At 37.9% G+C, this 20,216-nt stretch overlaps 1 protein-coding gene and 1 long non-coding RNA gene across 2 annotated transcripts; both read left to right on the top strand.

Annotated features, from left to right (window-relative positions):
* Nucleotides 1-752: 752 nt before the first annotated feature.
* LOC149188535 (uncharacterized) lies at nucleotides 753-9,948 on the top strand. Its single transcript, XR_016256297.1, has 2 exons — nucleotides 753-1,150; nucleotides 9,720-9,948. It is a non-coding gene; the product is annotated as an uncharacterized LOC149188535 (long non-coding RNA).
* Nucleotides 9,949-17,761: 7,813 nt separating this feature from the next.
* LOC149188536 (chitinase 1-like) lies at nucleotides 17,762-19,234 on the top strand. Its single transcript, XM_089411673.1, has 3 exons — nucleotides 17,762-18,304; nucleotides 18,421-18,577; nucleotides 18,668-19,234. The coding sequence occupies exons 1-3, from the start codon at nucleotides 17,797-17,799 to the stop codon at nucleotides 19,038-19,040; spliced, it is 1,038 nt and encodes a 345-aa protein (XP_089267799.1). The 5' UTR covers nucleotides 17,762-17,796; the 3' UTR covers nucleotides 19,041-19,234.
* Nucleotides 19,235-20,216: the final 982 nt, after the last annotated feature.

The raw sequence follows: 20,216 nt of genomic DNA on the forward strand, positions 1-20,216 counted from the left end.
CCAAATTTACTTCCCCATTAAATTCTCAATTTTAAATTCATATCACAATTCCAAATGTACTCTAGCTTGGAAGAGAAGTCAACCAAGGATGGGTGAGAGTTAAAGACATTAATGAGAGGTGGTTGAGGAAAGAGGGTATAAAAGGGAAGGGGGAAGGAAGAAGAGGGGGAGTTGGAGTTTTGCTTAGGATTGTGGGGGCTGGTTGTGATTGTTTGGCCTTGTTATGATTTTTGGGAGACCTTGGAAACCTGTGGAGGTTTCTTGGGTTTGAGAGGAGGAAAGTATCATTTTCTAGTTTTGCACATTCTTCTTGAGGACACACTATATCTGGTTGGACTTGGGCACGGAGGGCTAGGGAACCTGTGGAGGTTTCCTGGGCTAGGAATTTATTTCCTAGTTGGCTGGGAGGTAAATCCGGTTGGGTCAGCGAGAAGGAGCGTCAGCTGGAGCTATCAGACAAAGGTATCGTCATCAACCGCCGGAATAGGTATTTTTCCATGGACTACTCTTGTTAAGTTGATATCAATGGAATGCACACCATAATTTATGTTGATTATAATGTAAACGACAAAATTTTGTTTGTTTAAAAGCCCTTTAAGTAAGTAAGTTATCACCTCTTGTCTTATTTAATTCAGTAAAATTAGATCCATTATCAGACCTTAGGATAGGGCTCTTACACATGGTATCAGAGCTTTGGTTAAAACTCTAGACCCAAAGCCCACTAAACTCAATATTATACACGCTAGAAGGAGGGCTTGAACCTCCGACCTTGAGGTTAAGCTATTGTGGTTAACATTTTTTATCTGGCCAATTGAGAGGGTGAACCGCCTATGGGCCTTGATGCGCAGAGATATGCATGTGATTTTCTCTTGGAGTCCCTGCCCTATGTTTTGTTGTCAGACGAGGTATCATCGGAGGCGAAAAAAAAAATATGCTCTGAAAATTGCTGCTACATGGAAATCTAAAATGAACCCCGACCATGCGCACATCCCTCCTGTGGAAGCACACACATTCTTGCAGCTCTTGGCTTCTTACGGAATTTCAAAGGAATTTAAGGATGATGACTTTTGTACGCTAGTCCCTCGCATTTCCAGTAACCCAAAGGCACCAGAGCTCTATGGTGCGCTTCAAATCACTCACAAGATACCAGGTTTCTAGACTTTGCCTTCTCTGTTTCAGGCAGCCTCTTGGTTCAGTTTAGATTTTGTATTTAGGCAAAGATTGCTGAGGGTTACATTGTCAGTTTATACTGTATACTTTATACTTTAAATAAAAGTATACCATTCACCAGCAGTTAGGGGGTTGGAGTTCACTATTTTGTGTGCTTTAATGTGTTTTTCTCGTGTTTGTGCTGAAATGATTAGAGTGTAATTAGACAATAGGTAAATGTGCAAACTTTCTTGTTCATAGGCCGATCTGAAGAAAGCATAGAATTTGCGCAGTTCGACTCCATTTCTGGCTGTAAAGCGAATTTCATACCACCGGCCTTGAATCTGTTGCCATCCCCGAATATGTTACTCTCATGGGGATTGAACAGACCACCATTTTCGTTTAAAAAGGTCTCGGACCTCGCCTTCTTGCGGGCGTGCCCAAATGGGTCCATGAGATCTTCGAGCTAAACCCTCCTATATGATACGACCAAACTAAACAATAAACCTTCTCAGAACCCTTGTCTAAGCTCGATATCTCCACCCAATAGCTCAAACCGCACGAAAAACCCTTAAAACAAAACCCAGAAAAACACAGACAACTCAAAAAAAAATCTTACAGATGACCGTCCAATATCAATGACAGTTATAGTGTAGAAACAAGCTGTCGTGTAACTCTCGCAATGTTTAGACTAAGGCCGCAGGGACAATCTGTAAATACCTTAGGAATGCAGTTAAACAGCACACAAAATGGTATTTTTTTCAACTTACACCAGCTGAATATCTCATATTAAGGAAAACATTTGAAAGCTTCATTCCGACATAGTAAGAACGACCCACATTTGGAAGCTTCAATTAGAATAAAGTTTAAACCTACTTTTTCGAAGTAGAGATAATGCCTATACAGATGTTTTCTTCACAAAGATATTGGCAGTCATACAGGGAAATGGGCGCAACCATCAAGAAAAATTAGAAGTTGTCTAATGGAGACAGCCCTCAACTAATATTCCATTTAATTTCCTTTGGGGAGGAGATATGAGAGAGTTTATAGAAAGACTCACCTGTGTTTTTTTTTGTTGCAAGATTCCATTCGGTCCCTTAACTGTCATCCTGTGAGAAATAACCGTCTATATTGGTAATAAGTTTCCAATCTCCCTTGAGTTTGACAACTACATAGTGACCACTGACCATCACGTTGAGCTCCATTTTCCTTCTGTTAACCCAGAGAGAGAAATTTTGTTGTATCCTCTGACCCAATGTAATGACGAAATGTAATTTTTGGTTGAGAATAAAGCCAGCTATGTGATACTATAGATTTTACATGACCATGAAAGCATACCAAGCAACAGAACCTCATCCACTATCTGGGAATCAGACCAAGAGATTGAGTTGGAATAAGGGGGCTTATTCGCTTCCATTGAGTTCCCTAATATGAGAGAGAGAAATCTTATATAACATGCTCCTACTACAGAGTGCATCATAGATGTGATCATCTAGTTGGCTCTTGAACCAAGTTCTGGATGCTTATGTAAGACCGAACACCCCGTTGAACACTAGCTTTTCAAATGTGTGCACCATCATCATTGTGCATCAACTCCTTCGCTTCTAATGCTTTTATGGTGCCATGGGGAAAGCAGATAGAGAGAGTCTTCCAGTCTCATCCTCAAATAGAACTGAAGCTGGTTTGACCAAACAAACAGTAAGGATGAGTTCAAACTCAGTCAATAGCTAAGAAAACTGGAGATTGGTGCAGAGTAAGTTTAGTTGCGTATGCATGATGTATTTGTAGTAGGAGGGCACAGATCTATATTCAGTTAGGATATTCATGTGGGTAAGTTTCAGTTTAGGTAGAGGAAGCAGATCTCAAGGAAGGGAATATATCCACATAGATCACATAAAACAAATTTTCCACGTTCATATCCAAAGTGAGTCAAGATGGGGCTTGAATGCATCTTATGATGCTTTTGATCTGGTTACAACTTACATCATTATTCCACTAAACTTCTGCTTCATAGTAAAGTGACATCATTATTTGTAGCTGAGTTATTGCTGAGTGAGATGAGTTATTTATGAGTTAGCAGAGCTTAAAGGGTGAGTAGAAACTACAAGATCTTCAAGAGAATCTATGCACTCAGACCTGCAACAGTGCTTCTTTGCATCTCCCCATGCTACAAAGGCAACGTGCAATTTCGTAGTACAAGCTTGCTGCTTCAACTATCCCTCGCCTTCCATTTCTCCAACTGTGCATAGAGCTTTATGTATCTTACCTTCTCTCCAAAAAGCCTGTACAAGAGCTTTATAAGTTAAACCATCTGGACAGATGCCATTAATAGAATCGAGAGGGAAAAATATTATGCTCTGTTAGTGGAGTCAGTATCAGCAGATTCAGCACCATATTTAAAACAGAACATATGACTTGAATTAAATAAAGGAGAGCACATGCACGTCAATTATCTAGGGATCCTTTGCTTGCACCGTTCAAAAGAAAATTCCCAAACTATTTCCACACTAATAGCAGTGCCTTTTGCGATCCTAGCATCTTCTTCAAGATACAATTTCCAGCTTCCCTTGTAGGAGACTCTGATCATATGTGCCACCTGCCCAGATTGGAATTCCTTTCCTTCAAATATCATCTTGTTTCTAGACAGCCATAGGCCCCAGAGCACAAAGTAACTGAGCAGAGACCTGACATTATACCAACTCTGAAAATCATTCAGCAGGGTGGCCTCAACTGTGGATGCTGTTTTGATTTCACATCCAGACACAAATCATATTGGTGCTTTGCCATATGCTGTGAAAAAGCTTGGGCTCTCTGCTCCTGTGTATTCTACAGAGCCTGTATATAGACTGGGTCTCTTGACTATGTATGATCATTATATGTCTCGCAAGATATGATATTAAAGGTGCTACGTGGAGATGGCAATGTGCTCCTCCCTGTGGAGACAGCAGGTCGTGTGCTCGAGCTTATTTTATGTTTGGACCAGCACTGGGCTTATCATCACTTAACTTATCCAATTGCCTTCTTAACTAATGTCGCTACAAGTACAGTAGAATATATCAAGATCTTCCTTGAATGGATGAGTGATTCAATAGCGAAATCCTTTGAGCATAGTCGTGACAATGCTTTCCAACTAAAGTAATACCTCATTCTACTTCGGTATCTGTAACTGACATTAGTTGATTTTCATTTTTTTACATTCAATTTTGTTTCATTTATGACACAATTTATAAATTAGTGATACATTGGAAAGCAGCTAGTCTATACGGTAATATCTCATTTTGCTAACTTAGGCAACATTATGTGTGGAATAATTATCTGCAGAGAAACCTACCTCCAGATTTTTGTCCCTAGCATCTGAAAATGCCCTTGGATTTTGTTGAAATGTTAGAAATACAACGAGAGTACATTGTGCATGAATGACACATGTTTGAACTTGTGAAGCTTTTTTTTACGCTGTTAATACATTCCGTTTCTTTTTTGTTTTTGCAAATTATGTACTATTTCTTTATGATTCTGGAAATACATAATCAACTCTATGTAATGGAAGGTTAGGAAGTGGACAAATCTCTATACTCTGGCTTAATATTATGGAGGTAATAAAATTTATTATAATTTTTTGTCAGCTTCTGTTTTAAAATATAAATATGACATATATTAAATTAATATCATAATCTCTATGAATATTTCAAATCAGTTGATTTCTCTTGGGTATTCAGTTTTGCATGATAAGATAAGGAGGTCATTTTAGTACTTTGAGATTTATCAAAACTAAAATACATTTAGGTGGTTATCACCTGGAAATACCCGTAGTTGAAAGGACCCAAAGGTGTTTGGATAACTTAGTGAAAGTTCCAATGTCAGCTCACACTAATTGTTTCAATTTGGGTTACTGCTTTGTTTACTTCAGTGGGGAATCACTAGGTTGACTTAGGATTTAAATTCTGTGCTTTTGGGGATATTACTTAACTCAAATCAGCAAAATTTCCTTCTTAGACATAGATGTATCAAAACCATTTGAGGCACAATGAACATAATATTCGCTTTTGAAGCTAAGTAGGGAATATTGTGGAGAGTTTTTGCTTATATGTAAATAGGATTAATGGTTTATTGGTGAATACACAAGAATGGTTCAAAATTTCATTTTATATGAGTATTTTTTTTTTTTTTGAAAGCCAATATGTGAGTCAGCTAAGAGAGACAAGTCCTAGGATGGATTAATAAGTCTTAGATATTGAACAGATTTTGAACAAATCAAAATGGTGAGGACGCGAAGGAACCAAGGACCTGGGGAGTCTTCACAAGGACCTCCTTCAAATAACCCATTACCTTCACCAGAATTGACTCTCATCCTGCGTTCCTTGGAAGCAATTAATGAAACCTTAAGAGGACGCCAAACAAATGAAATGGAAGGGGAACACCCTTCATCAGGGTTAGGGAACCCTGAGGGATCTAGAGACTATGATAGAAGACCTCCAGTTGAGGACATTACTAGAGAGCTCCAGAAGATTAAACTCATAGAATTTCCAGGAGGTCGTGCCAGTGAGCGTGCAGAAGCCTGGTTAGAGGGGATGGGAAGGTGTTTCGCACTAAGGGATTACAATTCCAATTCCAAAGCCAAAATAGCAATATTCCAACTCAGATATAGTGCTCTGAATTGGTGGGGTAACTTAGAGCGTCAACTGCACCTCACTCGAGACACAGTTACTTGGGAATTGTTTGAGGAGAGGTTTAGGAAGAAGTACCTACCAGCATATTATGAAGAACAACAGGTAGGAGCCTTCCATGCCCTAATACAAGGAGGTCGTACTGTAGAAGAGTATGAAATTCGATTTATGGAATTAGTCAAGTACGTTTCCTACATGGATACTGATCAGCGCCAAGCGGATCGTTTTATGTATGGATTAAGACCTAAGATTAGGGCAATGGTACGGATGTGGAAACCATCCTTAGTTGCAGAAGCTGTAGAACAGGCTCGTTATGTCGAAGAGCACCTAGATTTAAAGGGTGAAGGCAGAGCCATCTTTCCACGTCAAACAGGGTTTATGAGGAAGGCCCCTCGTACCTTCCCAAGGGGGGAAAGTCGGAGGCCACCACCATATGGAAACAGGGTTATACCTAGAACACCAACAGTAGGAATTTCCATGGTTTCTAGTGCAGCTTCACCCACAGTTTCAAGGGCGCGTACAAATCAAAGTCATAGGCGAGGAACAACAAGTGGGGGTAGGGGTTCCAGGGGAAGAAACTCTTTCCAAAGAACTCCACACCATTCGGTTCAAGGTCCACCACGCATCACTTGTTGGGGATGCGGAGGACCTCATTACCAGCGGGACTACCCAGAGTTTCGAACTAGTAACAGCAAAAGGGAGGGAAAAGAACCAATAAAGGGAGCAGGTAGCCACCACCGAATCTATGCCGCAGTTGACAATCAACAAGTTGAACACCAGTCTGCCGTGGTAGAAACCTCAGGTATGATAAACAAAGTAAAAGTTAAAATTTTGTTTGACTCTGGTGCTACAGATAGTTTCATTTCACCATTTGCATTAGAAAAATGTGGGCTGGCAACCTATGAGCACGATGACTTTAAACAAGTTGAGATGGCTTCTGGAATAAAACAAGCAGTAGGGCCTACTGTTGACCAATGTCAGGTAAACCTCGGGGTGTGTATGACTAAGTTGAAGGCATACGTCACAGAATTGGGAATGTATGATGTAATTGTTGGAATGGACTGGCTTGAAGCTCATCGAGCTTTGGTAGACTGTTTCAAGAAGAAGGTGATCTGTTTAGATGATGAAGGTAGGCCAATTGAGATTTGTGGAATCAAGAGGGGAGTGTCCCTACGATTCATATCTATGATGAAGGTAAAACGTTGTCTCAGACAAGGTTGCAAACTGTATTTGGTCAAGACTGTAAGTGACCAGAAAGGACCTTCCCTGGATCAACATCCGGTTTTGGCTGAATTCAAGGATGTTTTTCCAGAGGAATTGCCTGGATTACCTCCTGTAAGAGAGATTGATTTCACCATTGATCTGAAACCAGGGGCAGAACCAATATCTAAGACACCCTATAGGATGACAACTCCAGAGCTTTGTGAGTTGCACATGCAGTTAAAAGAGCTCTTAGACTTGGGATTGATCAGACCTAGTATTTCCCCTTGGGGTGCACCAGTAATTTTTGTCAAGAAGAAGGATGGTTCCCTGCGCCTATGCATAGATTATAGAGACTTAAACAGAGCCACGATAAAGAATAGGTACCCAATACCTCGAATAGATGACTTATTTGATCAAATGAAGGGGGCATCGGTCTTCTCAAAAATCGATCTACGATCTGGATACCACCAATTGAGGATAAAGGAGGAAGACATCTCAAAAACAGCATTTCGAACTCGATTTGGGCACTATGAGTTCGTAGTTGTTCCATTCGGTCTAACTAATGCACTAGCAGTATTCATGAGCCTCATGAATGGTGTGTTCAGGAAGTATTTGGACCAATTCGTGCAAGTATTCCTTGATGACATTCTTATATATTCCAAGAATGAAAAAGAGCATGAACAGCACCTAAGGGTAGTATTGACTTGTTTAAGGGAAAATCAATTGTATGGGAAATTGTCAAAGTGTTCCTTCTTTCAGAAGAAAGTCCATTACCTTGGGCACATCATTTCAGGAGAAGAGATTTCTGTTGACCCGGAAAAGGTGAAGGCCATAATGGATTGGCCAGTACCAAAAAATGCCCGTGAGGTACGTAGCTTTATGGGGCTAGCTGGGTATTATCGCAGGTTTGTGGAAGGGTTTTCAAGGATTGCAAAACCAATCACCACATTACAGCGGAAGGGGGTTAGGTATGAATGGACAAATGAATGTGACACTGCATTCACAGAGCTGAAGAGGTTACTAACTAGTGCACCGATCCTTCAAGTACCAGACATGACTAAAGACTTCACTGTCTGCACCGATGCTTCGACACAGGGATTGGGTGCAGTATTGATGCAAGAAGGCAGAGTAATAGCTTACGCTTCTAGGAAATTGAAGAAGCATGAAGAGTTATATGCTACCCACGACTTAGAATTGGCAGTAGTGATGTTAGCCTTGAAGCTATGGAGACACTACCTCATTGGGAGAAGATTTGAGTTAAGAACAGATCATCAAATCCTAAAGCATCTCTTCACTCAAAGGGATTTGAACGCCAGAAAAAGGCGATGGAGCGAATTCATGAGTGAGTATGATTTTGAAATCTCATACATCAAGGGAAAGGAGAATGTAGTGGCGGATGCACTAAGCAGGAGGCCACAAACTTTCTCCCTAGTAGCCTTAAAGGTCAATTTAAGGGAGCGGATATTGGAGAAACTCTTTGAAGATAGTTGGTATTTAAAAGTCATCTCAGCTATCCAAAGTGGGAAGCAGATAGAACCAAAGTTTGAAGGATATGTCCTTGAATCAGATGGGCTATTGAGATTCCAAGAGAGAATGTACGTACCTAAGGAAGGGGGTATAAGAGAAACCATCCTCGGAGAGTCTCACAGAGCACTCTATTGTGCACATCCTGGGGTAAAGAAGATGTACGCAGACACAAGGAAACTCTTCTTTTGGGCAGGCATGAAGCATGCCATAGTCCAGTTTGTCGCCAAATGTCTTGAATGTCAGCGAGTGAAAGCTGATCATCGCCATCCAGCAGGACTCCTACAACCTCATGACATCCCTACATCTAAATGGGAAGTAATTTCCATGGATTTTGTGGTGGGTTTGCCACTCACTTCCCAGAGGCACAATGCCATATTGGTTATAGTTGATAAATTGACCAAAAGTGCCAATTTCATCCCAGTAAGGGACACTTACGATGTTACGGATGTGGCGCAAGTGTTTGTCAATGAAGTTACCCGACTGCACGGATTGCCCACAAAGATCATTTATGATAGAGACTCCCGATTTACATCTAGGTTTTGGACAAGTTTGCACTCAGCACTGGGAACTCAGTTAAACCTAAGCACTGCATATCATCCAGAAACAGATGGGCAGACCGAAAGAGTAAATCAGGTTCTGGAGGACATGCTTAGGATGTACGTCATGGATAATTAGACTCAGTGGGAAAGGTACTTACCATTGGTAGAGTTTGCCTACAATAACAGTTATCATAGTTCAATCGGGATGCCTCCTTATCAAGCTCTATATGGAAGACCTTGCAGGACGCCATTGAGTTGGGAAAAGTTGGAGGACCGAGTGATAGTTGGCCCAGAATTAGTCCAAGAAATGGAGGAACAGGTAAAGCAGGTTCGGCAAAGGTTAAAGGAAGCACAAGATAGGCAGAAGAGTTATGCTGATTCACATAGGATTGATCGCAGTTATGAGGTAGGGGACCAAGTTTTTATTCGTATCCGGCCCAACAAAAGCACCATCCGATTTGGGAAGGGGACGAAATTGTCACCTCGGTTCGTAGGACCTTTTAGGATCAAGGAGAAGATTGGACCAGCTGCCTATCGTCTTGTACTGCCGCCCCATTTGCATAAAACTCATGATGTTTTTCATGTATCTGTTTTGCGACATTATGTTTCTGATGAATCTCACAAACTGGATTGGCAGGACTTGCAGGTCTCAGACATGGGAACCGTAATGGTAGAACCATTACGCATATTGGACCGTAGGGTTCGACAGCTCAGACGTCGCACGGTGGACCAAGTTAAGGTCCAGTGGGACAAGTATAGCCCAGGATCTGCTACCTGGGAGGATGCAGAGACTATGCATCGTGACTACCCCTCACTTTTTGAGCATCTGCGATGCCTATTTTGACTTAGATAGCTACCTATGTTAAGATCCTATTTCCATGTTATTTATTTATGAACATTATGTAATATTGATGCATTTGGTTGACACATAAAACTACTTATATGAATCAGTTGATAAATTTGATATTTATGACAAAAATGGTTGATGTATGGACTACATGTATGACTCACTTAGTGATGGACTATCTAGTGGGTAACTTATCAGAATTACTTTGGTTCATATATAGCTCAAGTGGATATGATTTATTTAAATGAATGACTTAGCGAGAATTCTTAGATTGACACATGGATACTAGACTTAGTAATGTGATGATTATATGTCTTGTTGTATATAAATGCACGAATGAGAGGATAACCCGCAGGGGAAGAGAACTATGTGATAGCCAAGAGGGAAGGATGAGACATCTCATGAGGAAGGTATAATGTACATTATTTTACTTCATTGGTATCTACTTGATATGCACTCTTATGACACAAAAAAAAATGCAAATGACAGGTGGCAAGACGATCCGACTGGATTATTCGATGACAAGTCCAACCAGCTCTGTAGTGTGGTCCGTGCTCTGAAGGAGGTGTGGAGGTGTTTCCCACCATGTATCCTCCGAAACCTGGAATCGTGGGGAGGACAGCTGAACGCTCCCCCTAGACGTGTGATGACGATTTCCAGATTCCTGCTGGGGAAAGTTGGTCGAGGCATTCGACGCTCCCACCATGTCGGTTTTATCAGTGGTCAGTAGGGCCTTTGCCACTGATAAGGCAGCAGAGGATGGATAGGGTGGGAACGGAAGTAGGCCAGGGTGGATAGGAAGCTATAGATCAGTTGGAGACTCTTGATGGGAAGTAATGCCATTATCTAACTCATCGAATTTTAATGCTATAACTATTTCTGGTTTGCTATAAAATTCCTTGTATCTTTTCATTCTAACTTCGGGACGAAGTTTTCTGAAGGAGGGGTGTATGTAATGACCCACTTAAATCTTATCCTACAAATTGTGTTAACATTTACATTATCTGAAAATATTGAGGAATATTGGTCTAAAATAAATTTATGATTTCCATTATTCAAATTCCCCACTTACCTTCTCAAATTGAATATTGTGTAGGATATGGTCTCCTTCCATTAATTCAAAGTATATTTATTCATTCACACACCCCAATGTACCCTCACATTTAATGAGGAGAAGACAAAGTCCTCTCCATCTTATCATCAATATATATTTATTCATTCACACACTCCAATGTACCCTCACATTTAATGAGGAGAAGACAAAGTCCTCTCCATCTTATCATCAATATATATTTATTCATTTCACATTCCCCAATGTACCCTCACATTTACTAAGGAGGAGACATGGTCCTCCCCATGTAATTACACTTCACATTCCCAAATGTACTTCCCCATTAAATTCTCAATTTTAAATTCATATCACAATTCCAAATGTACTCTAGCTTGGAAGAGAAGTCAACCACTTCACATTCCCAAATTTACTTCCCCATTAAATTCTCAATTTTAAATTCATATCACAATTCCAAATGTACTCTAGCTTGGAAGAGAAGTCAACCAAGGATGGGTGAGAGTTAAAGACATTAATGAGAGGTGGTTGGGGAAAGAGGGTATAAAAGGGAAGGGGGAAGGAAGAAGAGGGGGAGTTGGAGTTTTGCTTAGGATTGTGGGGGCTGGTTGTGATTGTTTGGCCTTGTTATGATTTTTGGGAGACCTTGGAAACCTGTGGAGGTTTCTTGGGTTTGAGAGGAGGAAAGTATCATTTTCTAGTTTTGCACATTCTTCTTGAGGACACACTCTATCTGGTTGGACTTGGGCACGAAGGGCTAGGGAACCTGTGGAGGTTTCCTGGGCTAGGAATTTATTTCCTAGTTGGCTGGGAGGTAAATCCGGTTGGGTCGGCGAGAAGGAGCGTCAGCTGGAGCTATCAGAAAAAGGTATCGTCATCAACCGCCGGAACAGGTATTTTTCCATGGACTACTGTTGTTAAGTTGATATCAATGGAATGCACACCATAATTTATGTTGATTATAATGTAAACGACAAAATTTTGTTTGTTTAAAAGCCCTTTAAGTAAGTAAGTTATATCCTCTTGTCTTATTTAATTCAGTAAAATTAGATCCATTAGCAGACCTTAGGATAGGGCTCTTACAGACTGATCTAGATATATAGATCAAAGAAGATCTACAAGTGGGTATGTGTTTAACCTATTTGGAGGAGCAATCAGTTGGATGATTAAGAGGCATTATACAGTGGCACTTTAAACTATAGTTGTTGAATACATGACAACCACTCATGCAAGCAAGGAAGCAGTTTGGTTGCAGAGATTTTGTTTAAGTATAAGGTTGGTGCAACAAGCTATAAGGATATATTGTGATAGCCAAAGTGCAATTTTATTTGCAAAGAACCCTGCTTATCATTAAAAGACAAAGCACATTGATGTTTAGTCTCACTTTGTGAGGGATATGGTTGAGGAAAAGAAGGTTTTGCTGGTAAAGGTGTACATTTTGAAGAATGTTGCAGATGCATTGACGAATCATGTGAGCACTAAGAAGTTTTCTTGGTATAGAAAAACAATGGGTGTTGTAGGGGTTGAGCAATGACTATGCTCTCCTGTGACCCCCTATGTGGAAATAAAACAATAAGTGGTAGAATCTTGGGTGTGTTTTATATTCTTTCGACGACTAGTCGCACGTGAAGTAGTGGGGGGGCTTACATGGGGGGCGACAGCCCCCTTGTACGGGTGACTTGCGGGGGTGCGGGGGGGGGGGGGGGGGTAACCCCCCTGTACGGGGTCTAGGGCAACACCCCAGGATATTTTTTTAATGTGGACCAATAATAGTTGGGTGGACTAAAGCATGGGGGACATACCCAAAGATGGTGGGTGAACCTACCCATGGTTTTGTGCATGGATTTTGCACATGGTTTTGGGCATGATGGTTTTATGCCCATGGTATTTTGTAGATCGGTGAAGGGAACTATGATTATGTTCTAATCTAGGGTTAATGGATCAGGGCTTATGAATGCTCTGACATGTCTATATATGTATTGTAACATTGAAAGGAATATAATGAAAAATCAATCTAGTAGTCCCAATTTTGAGATCCAGGGAAAAATCTCTTTGTATATTTCTTTTCTATTCTTGCCATTGTTTATTTTTCTGTTTGAATAATTTGTTTATTGTTAATTTCTATACAGTGCTAAAACCTACAAGGTGAGTAATTGAACAACTTTTGTTCGAGTAGAAAATCTATTTATTGATTGTTATATTTGTATATTGTGCTAAGGCGGGTGGTTTCGATGGGCTTCCCCGTGTGATTTTTATTTGAGTAGTGCATTTAAAAGTGCGGTATTTGGTGGTTCTTTTTCAGACTTAATTAATTTTAAGTAATGTTAATGATACCTTACTGTACCTGACAAGATAACAGTTTGAAGGTTTTGTGTACTCGAAAAATTAAAGTTACAAGTGGTGACGTCGAGCCTCAACATTTGTATCCATGGTGGTGGCGGCGAACTAACATCACCACCTTGGGAACTTCAAAACTAAAATCTAAATTATGGAAGGAGGAGAAAAAATTAGTATGGAAGAGAAATAATACTCCTGCACTGTCACTAGATATCACTACCCAAAGGGCAGTGACATAATAACGATTTTGATTTCAATTTAATGTGTTAACCAATGAAATAAAGTTGCCAAAAACATCGTTCAGTGGAAGGGCATTACCTCTTACCTAAGAAATTAGAATTTAGGGGATAGGGCACTTTTTCAAATGTATAAATATATGAAATTATATACTAAATATTATTATTTTTTTCAAAGAAAGGAATAATTTTAAAATATATAAAGAAATGGATTATAGTAATAATAGTAATTTAATTTTGAAGTTACAATTCAATTAAATATGGAATTAATTTAAATTTAATGTTATAATCTAATTAACAATCAAATTGAGATGTAGGAATTTTTTATTTGTGTAATTAGTGAGTTCCTTTAAATACTTGTTTAACTATAGAGATGTATATATTTATTTTTACTTTAAATTTGGGTGAAATACATGTTTTTGCTCACAAAAAGGTATGCCTACTACTTGCCAATTTTTAGACACTATTAAACAAGCTTTAGTGACTTATACATTTCTTTTTCATAAATTTTTATTTGTAATGACCATGCAATTATTAACAAAATTTTTAGGATAATTAGGGTGAACTTGATTGGATCATATAGTCAATTGGATATGTTCATTGATGTGTTTATTATTTACACGACCAATCCATTGTAATTTTCCTTTGGACCACTATGAGGGCAGGGTAAAAAACTATTATGGGAATAATTTGTTGATGACATACTAAAAGGCTTGGAAATTCTTAATGTATGTAGCTCATATTGGACGAACTATCCAAATTTTGTTTCATATGTATTTGTTAGTATTTATGGTTCTATGTTTCTTATATTTTTATAACATTGGTATAGAGTGGATTAGGGACTTTTGGGATGACAAATAATGAGGTACTATAAGTGGTGTATGTAGATCTACTATTTGGATACACGTATATACAAAAAAAAAATCATACATCAAAATACATGGAAAGATTTACTCGCTGGTTATTTAATATACATGGAGGAGGCATAACCCTAATTGAATAAAGAATTTGGGAACAATATTTTTCCCTGCTTAACTTATGATTAATGACTATGTGTGATTAAGAGAGTGCATGGATTGGGTGAGTGTAAGTGAGATTTTAAGGTTGGATCAAGGTGAGAAGAGTGTAGTGGAGGCACAACAAAAAGATACTTAAAAGACCGGGGAATATATTGAGAGAAACGTTACATAACAACATGGATATGAGTGTGTATATCAATATTATTGTGTGGAGGCCTATTTAAGGAGACAATATGTCATAAAGAGCTACAATAGTGCATGGACACCCTAGAGTGTTTGGCCTAAGTTGTAGATCCTAGACATATGCAAGAAGTATTCCAAAAAGGTAGGACTTATTATTTAGGCATGCATGTTGTAGCATTATATTGCATGTGATCATCCCATTCACATATAGAGATAATGGAGAATCAAGTTTCGAATGAACTACTTGAATAGGTGCACAAGTGGTAGGTGTATTTGTATGCTAGCTTGAGGTTATTTCATTATAAGACCTGTTATTCATGCATACATGGTGTACTCATATACTAGTTTGAAGAGGGAATATGAGATCCAAGGATGCAAGATGGTAGATGTGTCCTAGAAAACTAATGGGTATACCAACTAGTTACCCATGTATGCTAACCTTTTATATGAACTTCAACAAATATATTACGATTAAGTTAATCTCCCCAAGTCAAGTTTAAGGGGGGATTTTTTAGGGTAGTATTACAAAATTGACTCAGTCATAGACTCAATTTGATATTTCTATTAACAGTTTTACAATTGGTTACATGATTGAGGTTTAGTAACACATGATTTTGGTCATGGTATTTTCTTGTTTAGCATGTTTAAAGACATGGTGAATTCATTATAAGATGCCTTTGGGCTATTGTGAGGGTATGGATAAAAAAAAGTATGGAGATTGTAAATATCCTAAAGAGTTTAGAGATGACATAGTAAAATTCTTGGCCATTCTAAGTGGACATTAAAGTTGGTCACTTTTAGTAGACATAGTCCATATCAGGTGAACCACCTAAATTTTATTTCATATTTATTTGTTTTAGTATTTGGTTATGTTTCTATTGTGTTTTTATTTATTTTGTTTTATAAGGAAAATTTAAAAAACACGATCATATTTAAATTAGTATAAAGGATTCTTGTTAATTTAACCTTGTATATTAACAAGTTAAAATAAATAATGCTTTTCAGTTAGGTGAAAGAGTAAATATTCATTTTGTAATAAAAAAATGAATGCCTTAATATTAATAATTATTCTCATACTCAAAATAAGTTTAAATTTTATATTTAATTTGGAAAAATATTAAAAGAAACGATTACCAATTATATTTCAATAACTAAGTTTTTTTAAATATTTTAAACCAGTAACTAATATTCCAAAAATATATTTTATATTTAAATAAAAAATACTAATAAATATTATAAAATTTCTTTTTTTTTTTTTAAATTCTAAAATCTTAAAAAGATTAATTTGATAATTTTAAAAATACCTTGAACATGAACCTCTATTAACATAAACTTATACATGTTTCCCTAATTATATCTTAAAAATTAGAAAAATGGAATTTCCAACTCATGGTTTATGTAAATATGCTTTTTCATAAGTATATTAAAAACTTTTAGATGATGAAAGGTAAAATTAATAAAATTCTGATGTCTAATTTTTATATTAATAAATTATTTATTAAAATCTATAGCTATTGAAAATACTAAATTTTATAGTTATTGAAAAATACCAATACCAAGTAAATAAGTGGAGCTTGCTCATGTTAATAAATAGAGTTTGCTGATGTTAATAGAGGAGATTTTGTGGCACAAGTTCATTAATGACCTTAATCATATTAATTTAATCTTCTAAATAAATAATTCTTTATATTTATATCTTTATAATAACTATGAAATCTCAATTTATTTTTCTTCTTCATTTTTTTTATTATCTCTTTCTTCATTTTCCTTTTTTATTATTTCTATATTTTTAATATAATTATATTTTTCAATTTACTTTACACTTTTATAAAGTTATAAAGCGAACTCCTTAAAAAATTAAGATAATTAAATTCATAACATCTCTATAATTTAATTTGAAATTAAACCGATATACATTTTTAAATATTATTTAAAAATATGATCTCTCATATTCATTTCACTAATATTCCACATTTTCACCACAATTTTATTTGAAATATTTTTTGGTAATAAATATAATAATCATAATTAAATATGAGATTACCAAAATTCTACATAACCATCGGTCATCATAGACATCAATATATCCTCAACATTGAAATAAGCAACCATAGCCAGAAGGATATCAACCTATTATCATTGAAATAACCAACCATAGCCAGATGAATATCAATCTATACCAATGAAAACATAGGTATGAGTACATCTTTTTCTGGGAAAAAAATCCCGTCCTTTTCATTATTAAAAAAAACCATTCACTGAGTTTCTCACATAGTCATCGGTTCTCATGGGATGTACCTGTGTATTCCTTTTTATATGCTTCTACTTTTCTCAGTAAGTCTGCAGCCTGGTTCCTTTCCCGAAAGATGTGTGTGAAATGTGTGTGAAGGATATGTTATGAAAATTATCAACATTGTAAATAAGTAACAATAGCCATAAGTAAAAAATCGTTTTGAGGTTCTCTCTCACAGACCCTCCAACAAAACTAAGATGGTTATAATTTTCTTAGAATTCCAATCCATCACGATTTCGATTTTCGTAACCCCGTAATTTGGGGAAATCCATACAAATAAGTCAGTTGCGTGAATAGGCTGTGGCGGCCTACCTTGAACACAGAGTGGACCATCTACGTACACTTATTCAATGATCCTAAAGTCAGTGACGCACCAGTCAATGAATGAATGGAAAACGTGTGAAACGGTTGATACCTTTGCTTTCCATGAAATCCTCCTTTCGGTGAAGATAGGCTTCTGAAGTATGGTCTTTAGCAGATCGTTCCAAAAGGCGACCCTAAATCAAAATGCTCCACACAATCGTCTTTCCACAAGTCGGTACCAAATTCAATTTGCTGTTTTGGAGGTTTCAATCGAGAAGAGTTTACTCGTTCTTTTGATAACATCAGTTGAATCATAGAGTGAACGGCACGGCACGGCAGTGATTGCCCGCCCCCCTGCTTATCGAGGAAAATTTTGCTATAAAAGGAGGGGTCTGGGCCTTCTATTATTGCAAACATTTGAAGGCTAAAGATGGAGGGGACTATCGGCAAAATGAGCTCCATTCTCCTTGCCACAACTTTAGCAATCTTCACTGCAATGGCGATCATGATCACGGGTTTGCCTTCTGTGTCCGCAGAGGACTGCGGACAGCAAGCAGGTGGAGCAGTTTGCCCCAGAGGGTTGTGTTGCAGCAAATGGGGATGGTGCGGCAACACGCAGGCCCATTGTGGGCAGGGTTGCCAAAGCCAATGCGGAGGAGGAGGTTCGACTCCCACACCCACCCCACCAACGCCTACCCCCACCACGCCCACTCCCACGCCCAGCGGTCAGGGAGTTGCATCGATCATTACCGAAGATCTTTTCAATCAACTATTGAAGTACAAAGATGACAGCAGATGCAAAGCCAATGGATTCTACTCATACGCTGCGTTCATAGCGGCTGCCAATGCTTTCCCCGGCTTCGGCACCGCTGGTGATGTCACTACTAACAAAAGAGAGCTCGCTGCTTTCTTAGGCCAAACCTCCCACGAAACCACTGGTAATATTTATTATTTACACTTCCATAACCATTCATTCATTATCTGAACTGATTTTTACTTGACTTTAGTTAACGAAGGAATTATTTTATTTACGTTGGGTTTAAACTTTAAACAGGCGGGTGGCAGTCAGCCCCAGATGGCCCGTATGCGTGGGGTTATTGCTTTAAAGAGGAGCTAGGAAATCCTCCCGCGGTTTACTGCCAGGCATCCTCCCAATGGCCCTGCGTATCTGGAAAGAGCTACTACGGGCGAGGACCTATTCAGTTAACATGGTCAGTCATTTATACTTTATCTTCTTACTAATTCTTTTAATGGACCTTCAACTCTCTCATGTTCGTATTGATTTGCTTTGGGCTTTTCAGGAACTACAACTATGGACCGGCCGGGAAGGCAATCGGATTCGATGGCATAAACAACCCCGACATTGTTGCTAGCGATGCCACAGTTTCTTTCAAGACGGCAATCTGGTTCTGGATGACCGCGCAATCTCCAAAGCCTTCCTGCCACGACGTCATGACCGGGAAATGGACTCCGTCCAGCAGCGACAGCGCCGCCGGCAGGGTACCCGGTTATGGAGTGGTGACGAACATCGTCAACGGTGGGCTAGAATGCGGGAAAGGAACCGACTCGAGGCAGCAGGATCGCATCGGCTTCTACAAGCGATATTGTGACATTCTTGGCGTCAGCTATGGAGACAACCTGGACTGCAACAATCAAAAGCCTTTCGGATCCTAATCTCAACTTCACCTCATCAAAACTTACTCACTGTCGTATGAAACTACGGAATAATACGGTCCAAGGATGTGACCAGATGACATGGATGTCTGAGATGACTAAATAATAAAAATGAGGAATAGTAGGGTCCATTAATATAAGCACCGCGTGTCTTCAAGAATATCTGTGAACGAATAATATGACTTTTGTGGTGAGATTTGCATGTTGGGGTTGTTGGAGGTCATGGAGGTTGTTTTCAAAGAATTCATTATACACTCAATATTCTTCATTATACACTCAATGTTTTTTCATGGTGGAAAAATTTATTATAATTTATGAAAATTTATTATTATTATTTTTAGTGATTAATTATTCATATAAAAACCTTTATCACAGATATTTAAGCAAAATCATATTATTTGAAATAACCGATTAATAGTTCGTAAAAGGACAGATTTTCACTTCTATAAGATGTTTCTTGGTGTTAAGCAACTTATATGTTTCCATGCATTCCTGAACTCTTAGTCAACCAAAACAGTGTTAAGACATACTCTAGTCAGTCTAAATACCTATTCTAATCTGTATATTCATTTTTTTAGTGAATTTTATTTAATTATAAATAGAATGCCTATTCTATTCTATATATTCATTTTTTTGTGTGAATTTTATTTAATTTATAAAGTTGGCTCGTACCATTTCTTTAAAGGAATAAATTTATTTTATTTTTAAAAAATATAATCTGAAATAATAAAAAATTGTAAACTTACTTTTTATTACACAATAAAATAAAATAAAATAAAAATATTTTAAATAATATAAAATTATAATTTCACGAAGAAATATACATAAAATAAAAATAAAAATATTTTAAATAATATAAAATTATAATCTCACGAAAAAATTTACATATGACTCACGGGAAAGGGGAATCCCTAAGTCTTTATGATTTTAGCAAGAGCAGACTCACGGGAAAGGGGAATCCGCCTCTCTAGGGGCCACCACAGCAGGTCAATGTACTCAATGAGATTTGAACGTGGGTCAACCTGGGCATAGCCCATGTGACTTACCGTCAAACCACACATCACTGTACTACATATTTACTATTATACCCTGTTGTTTCTGGTTTTTCGGATTACAGATAAGCATAAAATGTTTGCTGTCCCTTCAATCTTGTAGTCAAAATTTTGACTGGCCTCT

Source organism: Pinus tabuliformis, chromosome 3_1 (assembly GCF_031772625.1).
Source record: "Pinus tabuliformis cultivar Carrire ecotype Pingquan chromosome 3_1, CPIR1, whole genome shotgun sequence".
In the NCBI taxonomy this organism is placed as follows: Eukaryota; Viridiplantae; Streptophyta; class Pinopsida; order Pinales; family Pinaceae; genus Pinus; species Pinus tabuliformis.